We start from the raw sequence: 9071 nt of genomic DNA, 5'->3' as shown, positions 1-9071 counted from the left end.
TGCTTTAAATAGGGACTGTAGATACAAGCGATTGCACTGCAGTAACGTTGATGATTTTGGATCTATCTTACTTCATGGGTTGGGTCAGAAAAAGAGTGATTAGTCTGTATGTGTTACTCCTTAAGTAGTTTTGTTTACTCAGGACATTTTTTAAAAGCTCCTTCACATTTCCAGACCTTTATCTCCAAGTGAGGGTGAGACACAGCAGTCATGGAGCTGATAAGCTCTCTCACCTCATGTCTCTGACTCCACACACACACTCTGAGGATGGACACAGACAAACGGAGGAGCGTCCCTGGAGTAGCTGTAGGTGTCTCCGTTTGCTTGTTTCTGTCCGTGTCACCGTGGGTTCATTCATCTGGTGGAGCAGAGCGTGGGGCTTTTGGGTCGGATCCATGAGGCCACCCCCTTGGAGTAGGCGTGTAGTTGCTCGACACAACCGCTGGGTTTTGTAACACGACACCTGACCGTGCGGTGCGTGTACCATCGCTTTACCCACAGAAAGAGTATTTAAAAAGGAAAGGGATGAGTCCAGCGCTCCTGACTCCGTCACCCCCTCCTGAAACTCCGCTTTCTCTCCGGCTGGCTGCGCGGCCCTCGATCTGGATCGGCATAAATGAATGAAACACAAGGGAATATCGGCAGACAATCGCACCGGAAAACTCTCTGTCAAACCAGCCTGCCAGGAGGAATTTATGTCGGGCTTGACAGGCAACGCAACATGACTTTTTCCCTCTGGAAGTTCATCACGAGCTTGTCAAATGCGTAAAGCGGCCGCCGGTGTCTTCTGCCCCTCTTTGCAAAGGAGTCACGCTGTGATTAACGGATCAGGTTTTTGACTGCCAGGACAAATGAATACAAATGAATTTAGGCACCCGAAGGAGAGATTGCAGAACCTCTCATCTAGACACAAAGTAAGTGACAGTTGTTGTGATTGTTTTGTGTGCGCGCTTGCTGAGGAGAGGATGTTGGAGCTGCGTGTGTGTTCACTGTTGTACCTGTGGCTGGCTGTGCTCCAGCACTGATGTCCACCGAGGCTCTGCATACACTTTATTTACATCATTTATCAGCACGTGTCATGTTTTGTCGAGTAGACTTTTTTTTCTAAGCCAAACACAAATTTTGTTTTTTATTAAACTGCAGGGAAAAAAAAGCCATATTGCAAACTTTTTTTTGGGCCACTGTGTCTATATTAAACACTGCATCCTCCTTCCTATCGCGCATAATTTTAGTTCATTAAAGTGTTTGGAAGTCGTAAAGGATGCAGACGCGTAAGTGGTGTTTACAAAACTGACCCATATGATGCAGAACATGCAATTACTCGCACCTGTACAGTTTTATTAGAGGTTTGTCTGCATCCACCCAGAGCTTTGTTTCCATGTTTTCCGAGTTAGTTCAAATGAGACGACCAACTTCAGACAAGAGGTGATAACGTGATGACTTCACTTCTTTAGAGGAAAACTCTTATCACCCACTTACCAACGCATGTATGAAAACGCATCTGCCCTGTGATGGGACGTAAAGTCCAGATGTTGAACGCGTTTACGGCACAGATTCTCACAGACTGTCAAAATCTCATCGGGCCATTATAATAAATGGACCTTGGTTTTGAGTTGGCTCCAGCATGCAGCCAGCCAGCTGCTGCACAAGTGTATGAAAGTGATGCATTCATTAATTCATTCGCTGGTTCCGCCCAGTCATGCACGCATTATTTTTATATTACATTAATATTTTACTTTTAGTTTTATTGTTATTGGTAATGGTACAGACAGTGCGTGATGCAGTAATGACAAATGACAAAAAAAAGTTAAATGACCAAACTTTTTCCATTGAAACTTTTTTTTTTTTTTAAATAGAGCCAGATAAACACACATATGTACAGAAACCATGCGTTAAGAAAGATAATCAATGACTTAATCTATTTCCGCACCAATGGAGTCATGGATCGACTGTGATAAGTCTTGTTATAATGTCAGCTGAGCATCATTCACCACATGTCCACATGGTGTCGCCCTTTATGTCAGACTCCTGCTTCTTTCTCTCTCTTTTTTTAACATACAGGTACTCACTGATGTACTTGGACCTCAAATGTTATCCACAGCCAACCAGACACTTTCTCACTCAGTCATTTTGATAGTGTATACTTTTTTTTTGGAGCAGTACAGTTCAGTTAAATCTCCTCTCGGACAGATCAATAGTTAGAAGAAGGCTGGTATTTGTGAAAGCAGAAACTGGTCATGAAGTAAACGGTTTTAGGTGAGAGATTAGTTGATTGCAGTGAAACAGTTCACCCTTTGGAATTTTCCACTGTGTGGGTATGTGGGTATGTGTATGAGTGTGTGTGTGTGTGCATGTGTGTGTGTGTGCACTCAGTCAGGGGGCAGGACAGGATCACCTTTGGGAAATCCTTTCAGGGAATCAGTGAGTAGTAGTCCAAGCTTGCAAAAAGAATATCTACTGGCTTCTCAGTGGCTGTTTCTGTTTTTTTTTTGCTTGCCTGCAGACAGACTGCTGTTTGAATGTGGAGAGGGGGCGGTGATGGTTTTTGGGGTTGAAAGGTTAGAATCAAAGTTTGGATAATGAGGTCACATTTTGGGAAAAGACATAAAGATGTGATGGAAGAAAAAACACTTTTTTTTATTGATGCACAACAGTTCACTCGTCTGGAGGGAACATGCAGTTTATAATCTAAGGATGATATAATGAGGCATGTGGTGGAACTTCCTTGCTACTCAGACATTGTGAAGACACTAACAAACATCCACTTTGACTGTCTCTGTCTCTCTCTCCATTTTTTGTCACACAGTGTCCTTCCACTTTTTTGGTAGCAGACATATCCGCTAATGAGTAGAGAAAGATAGATTGATATCAGCAGTACATCCTGCCTTTGAAATGTGAGTTTGGTAACCCACAGCACAGTGAATAGGTTAGATTGTCACTAAGGGAGTTGTAATGTCCACCAAGTCTGTATTTTGTCCACTCATTCAGAATTCCCCCTGGGTTTCTTGTCATACTTTAACACTTCAGTACGAAATAAAAACCAGACAGAGTCAGTTACTCATTTAGTTACTCATTTAAATGTCCACTCTGCACAATTCAACACTGCTTCAACTCATCCAAAGAAAGATGATCATGCCCTGCCACTTCAATGATACATTTTGACAGATGTAAACAACCTTGGGGACAGAATGAGTGTTTGCTGCAGTACCAAAAAAAACAAAAAAAAACAGCAACTCTGCTTTCATGACTCATTTTTAAAAAGAGGATCTCTCTTCAGCTGATAAGCAGTGCACTGCAGCCGGGAACGTCTGGGAGATTCGAACTCTCACACACCCATGCCCAGACTCAGACACACTCATCCTGAGTAACCACAGCCAGCTGTGTGTGGGGTTGATCTTGTGCTATAGCTGTATTTTTTTTATTTTTTTTAAGCGGAGCCAGGAGAGCAGGAGACATAGACACCACAGACACAAAGACAGTATAAGCGTACAAACATCCACTTACATATGATCACGCACTAGTCGTTTTCAAATTAATTTGAAACAGCGCAATTCTGATTCTATACTCAATTTATATTTCTATAGTCAATTTTAAGAATGCAATACGCACTTTACATCTTTTTTCGTATTTTGTTATAATCTAGATCACCATACAATCACCGTATATTACGTCAGAAAAATCACAATTGCAGTGTGTCTGGAGTGATATTTTATATAGAGGAAAAACAACAACTGTTTCCTGCGTGTGTGTTCATATTTTGCTTAGAATAGAGCAGGTAAATATTGGTTTGTTTATTCAATAGTTAGTCTTTCCCACATTTCTGTAGTTCATGCCTTTGGCCCTTGCCCGTGTCTGCCTCCTTCCCTGTGGTTGTCCAGCCACAGCTGCTATACACATTTCCTCCCCCCGACTTGTATGTGTGTGACCATGTGTGTGTGTGTGTGGATTGTCTCCAGTGGTAAACAGTGGCTCCCCTGCCTGTCACCAGATCCTGGTCCCCCACTGAGCTCTCCATCCACTTGCCAATCAGTCTCCTTTTAGTTTTACTGCACACCTGGATGTGGTGAGAGTTGAGAGAGACCGTTTTATTTTTGTTTAGTGCGTGTGTGTGTGTGTGTGTGTGTGTGTGTGTGTGTGTGTGTGTGTGTGTTGGTTTTTGGAGTGGACGGTTGATGGATAGGTCTACTGTAGTATTATGTCTTACAAGCCACAAATTGAAGCTCTCTCTCTTTCTGTGTGTGTGTGTGCATGTGTCTGTGTTTTGGAGAGAGCTGCTCTGAGTTGTAAGTGCTTTTGCAGAATCCACTTCCCAATTTTGATTCACATATCAGTTGCAAAGCATATGGTTTTCTTAAATCTGTGTTTTGGGTCAGGATGCAGAAACTGTGATTTCCAGATCATTTCCATGTCCGCCAGTCATACTGAAAACATCAATTTTGCAATCGCAGTCTGTGTTTACGTGTAAGACACATGCCATGGATTTCATAATCATAGCTGCTTTGTCTGTTCCTCCAGTCAAATTCAAGTACTTCAGATGACTGCTTCCACTTTATAACAGGGCATTCTATCTGCAATTTACTATAAAGAAACAATAAACACCAACTTATACAAGTTGCAATAACCATATCCTGTTAGAAAATGTGCAAAATGACTTGGTTGAACATCAGCAATTGCATGATTTAGTCCTGTGTCTGTGCTGCCTGTTTCTAATGGCCTGTCCTCTCTTCCCCCAGGAGAGCCCTATTGCTCTGTACCGTATTATATTGTACTTGTTACCTGGGACTTACACAAGTACACTCTGAAGGTAAGGCATGGCTTCCCCTCATCTTTTGTTCACATAGTCACTTCACTTTCTCACCTCTCTCTTCTGTTCTGAAATGGTCATCAGTGGGAAAAAATGTAAAAATAAAATAAAAAAATATGGGAGCACTGGGGGACTCTAGAGTTATTTTTTGCCTGCTTGGTCATAGTCCAATTACGTAAACACTTTGCTATGAGAATTGGGCCGACGGTTGTCATGACAACAGGTGTTGAGTAAGTTGAATGAGCAAGGGAGTGATCATACATGGTTAGCTGTTTTAAAGAAAAACAACCCTGAATAGACTTGTGGGCTTTACTGTGTAGACGCGGATGGAATAGTCTCTGTTCTGACAACTATCAATGTTTTTGTATTTCTAACAATCCATGTCTGTTTCTGTCATAGTGATCTTTTAAAAGTCCAGTATATAAGAATTAGTGACATCTAATGGTGAGACTGCACATTGCAACAAACTGAGGAATCACTTCTCCCTTTCCATTTCCTTCTTGCTGCATGGCAACAGTGGTAGCCACATGCTCCACCATGTGGCTCCTAATTATACATATAAACAAACATATTTATCTGTACCATGTGACGTTTGTGTCTCTAAGGCCTCCTTAATATTTCACACCGGATAACAGCTGTATACTTCCTGTTTAGCTTCAAATGGAGAGAATATGACTTCTTACAATACTTACAAACTTTACCATTTAAATTCATAGTTTGGCCAACTCATCTTGAGTGATAATGTTGCTCCATGTGAAAGTATAGCGCTGTCCTAAAAAACAAGGAAGTGCCACCTCATTATATGCCAACGTGTTGGTGACAACTGCTTCCATTCTGTTATAAGGAGCAGTGTTGGCCGAGTAATGAAGCACATATTTTGATCGTTTTTGTCTCCCCTGTACTGGTACAGTGTTGCCAGGCAGCTCGCCAGCGTCTGTGACCATTGATGAAAAGTACAGTTACAGTCCAGTGACTTGGCCCCTTCTCTCCTTTAGTTACTATGATTGAGTCCGACAGGGGCACAGAGTTCAATAGGCCCAACGTGCAGTGACTGAAAACTGACTGCAGGCAGAACCCATTATCATCTCAGTTAATTACTACAAGGTTAAAACCATTTTAACAATTCAAATTGTTATTGTTATATGGCCGCACTTATAAGCAATGTACAGTAAAAGCCCACATCTGTTATTTTATGTGACAGTTTATTACATTTACCACCTCCTTCCCCATGACAGACCTTGGAAAAATATATCACTTTGACAAAACTCCCTGTGCTAGTTGGAAATGAAAGGGGCTACTGTTATAACAGCTGAGCTGTTTTCAGGCTCCGATTGAGCTACTTGGTGTCACTCAAATCTGGTATCAATGTCAGTAGGGATTGAGTAGGGATGTCAGCAAAGCAAGCACTGAAGATGTTCATCATTTGTGCTTCTTATTCATCACTCTGCCTCTTAGTGACACTTTAGCAGACATCGATCAAGAGTATTTTGGTTCTGAAACAGTAGCCTTGCTCCTCACGCTACCATCACTACCCTTTGGGATCAGACAGGAAGCAGGCAAGAGCAGTGCCAAGATGCATTTAGCTCTGTCTGACAACCCTGCAGTAGGAGCAGTGTACTACAAAGCATCACTCTCAGGGTCATTGGTACACAGTTTGTATGACACTCTCTTTTCTCATATGTATTGTGAGATTATTTTATTTTGAAAAACAGTCAGTTTTGGTGTAGCTGTTTTCCCTGGCATCAATTTAGAGGTAAAATGTAAATGGCATATTTGATGACCTGCTTCAGTCAATATACATTTTCTATACACAGCCCATTCATTTGAATCCATTTAGTAGGACATTTTCGCAGCAGGATAAACATTCTAATAAAGTTTTCATTACTTTCACATGGGGTATGATAACACAGTTTCAGAACTTATTTTTTCCTAGGAATTTATCAGCAGGAAACTAATTTAACTACATACAACATACCATTCTGCATCTCTCACCCCACATTCTATGTGTTTATCTCTTTCCAAATACATAAGAATGCCAAAAACAAGTCTTTGATTTAAATCGTGTGCGAGCACCAAGTATGTCCACTTTGCGAGTGTTGTTTTAAGGATGGTTTTTCTTGGTCAAGTAATATCATAAAAGGCTGAGTGCAGACTAGAATAGTGTTGGCTAGTTCGAGAGGGATCATTGGAGTGTTTGAATGTATCGATGACTTCATCGTCTGCTGGGGATAACATTTCAGAGTGAAGAGCCTTGGATACTCTTTCTGTCCTACTTCAGTAATTTGGCACAGTGTGGGGCAGTGTGGGGCAATGGACTTCAGCCATGTGTTAAACACTAGCCCGAGTGTGTGTTCACCTCCACACATCGTGTTTTAAATCTAAAACCAAATATGGTTAATGTACACTCAGTGATAGTGCAAGTGATATTCAAATAAAGACGTGTGGAGACGGCAGTCTATGTTCAGAAGAGTTCACTTGTACATGTAACACCCGCTGCTTCACTGCCAAATCCTGTTGTCCCTCACTGCAGAGGAGACCACACAGAGAGGGTGTGCAGGGTGGATGGGTATCCACCAAACCTCATGTAGGTCTTGTTTCGTCAGCATATTTTTTTGAGGGAAAGTGTTACAGTCCACGGAGCATGAAAAACTATAATGGCACTATGGCATGGCTACATTTAGGTCATTTTTCACCATGCCAAAAATGAATGATTTATAGATTGTTGCAGGCGCACAATGTTGAAATCAAATTCAATGTTTGATCAAACTTTTTTATCTTATGCAATACTCACGGTCAATAATTCCAGTTATGATTTTGTGTTCCAAAATATACATGTGAACGTTCTGAGATATTTCCTCCCTCAGGTCCAATCATTAGTCCCATTGCTATGCCAGAGATCAGGTTCCTGCTCAGTACTTGTGAAAAAAGAAAAGCTTTCCGTGCAGTCATATATTTCCAAAGTGGGACGCCCTGACAGTGGGTCTAATGAAGTAAGCCTTGTGTTATAGAAAGACAAGCATCTTATTGAAGTCCTGTCTCTCTCTAGCTCTTGAGCAACTGTCAGGACTTTCCATCTGTCCTTTCCCCCCTCATACTTTTGTCTTCTCATCATCATTGCATGTCCAGTATTCTGTCTTTCCATGAGCAGGGCTTCTACACACATGTTCCCATTAAACAAGGCCAGTCACCACAGGTCAGATTGAGCCAAGACAAAGGGAAGATGGTGAGGGGCTGAAGTCTGAGATCACAGGTCATATCCAGAAACACTGGGACAACTGAGACTGAAATGCTCCGCAGAGAGTCAAAGCTGGCTGAAAGTTTAGAAACTGTAGTCAGTGTTGAGATGAGGACATGCTGTGCTGACTGGCAGTGATTGTCCAACACTTTCAACACAATTTCTTGATGAGAAGGACAGAGGGAAGACAAAAGAGAGAAGGCTGTCTGATGAAGCCCATGTCCTTCAATTCATTTATCTGCTACAGCCATAAAACAAAGAGGCCTTTGCAGCCAAGTTTTCCATCATGTATACTTTAACATATGTTGACAAGCATGTACATTTTCCTATTGGTGTGGAATTTTGACAGAAAATGTGCATTTAGAGCGTAAACTCTGCTGCACCTCCTGGTTCAAAATTCACAAACTCAGTAAAAATTTCTCTCTGCCTCACACGGACTGTGTTGGCCAGATGATTGCTAAGTTAGGATTAGGTTCTTTTAACCTGATTGTGTGTTCTCGGTACCTTGACTGAGCCCCCTCACAATTACAAACAAAATCTTGGCACATTCTTTGAATTTCCTGATTATTTTCTCTCTGTTGCATTTTAGTGGATTATCACGTTGATAATCAGTATAAAAAGCAAGAAACAGCCTTTCCAAGCTTAACCGTAGCATGGCATGTAACTGAACAAAGACAGAAAGGCAAAAAAGTAGGTAAAGATTATAAAACCTTTTAAAACTAAACCCTGGTAAAATGTTAAATTGTGGCCACATGAGTCTTACATGTTGGTCCATAAAGAATTTCAGGCATAGCAATAAACATATGTGGGGCTGTTTGTTGTGTGCATGTTTAAAGCTGTTTTAGCCTTATGCCACAACGTGTCATGCTGGAGAGAGGCACCAGTGTCCAAACCACTGACATTTGAAACAAAAGTCACCACACCTCTGCAGCATCTACCCACAGCGATAGTTTGAACCAACCAGCTAAGACCATTCCACCATCCCTGGCTGTGAGCCTAGTTTTATGTCTGTCTGGAACTATGCATAGTCAT

The 9071-nt window shown here is 41.6% G+C and overlaps 1 protein-coding gene across 1 annotated transcript in view; it reads left to right on the top strand.

Moving 5' to 3' along the window:
• Positions 1-332: 332 nt before the first annotated feature.
• The window catches only part of col27a1a (collagen, type XXVII, alpha 1a), a 70587-nt gene continuing 61848 nt past the window's right edge, over positions 333-9071 (top strand). The window contains exons 1-2 of the mRNA XM_058616814.1: positions 333-914; positions 4734-4804. Coding sequence (XP_058472797.1) covers positions 862-914; positions 4734-4804 — 124 coding nt within the window. The 5' untranslated portion in view covers positions 333-861. The remainder of the gene's footprint in view (positions 915-4733; positions 4805-9071) is intronic.

The sequence above is a fragment of the Solea solea genome, chromosome 19 (genome assembly GCF_958295425.1).
Source record: "Solea solea chromosome 19, fSolSol10.1, whole genome shotgun sequence".
Taxonomy (NCBI): domain Eukaryota; kingdom Metazoa; phylum Chordata; class Actinopteri; order Pleuronectiformes; family Soleidae; genus Solea; species Solea solea.
The sequence above is the reverse complement of the archived record's forward strand: the minus strand, read 5'-3'. Positions and strand labels throughout refer to the sequence as shown.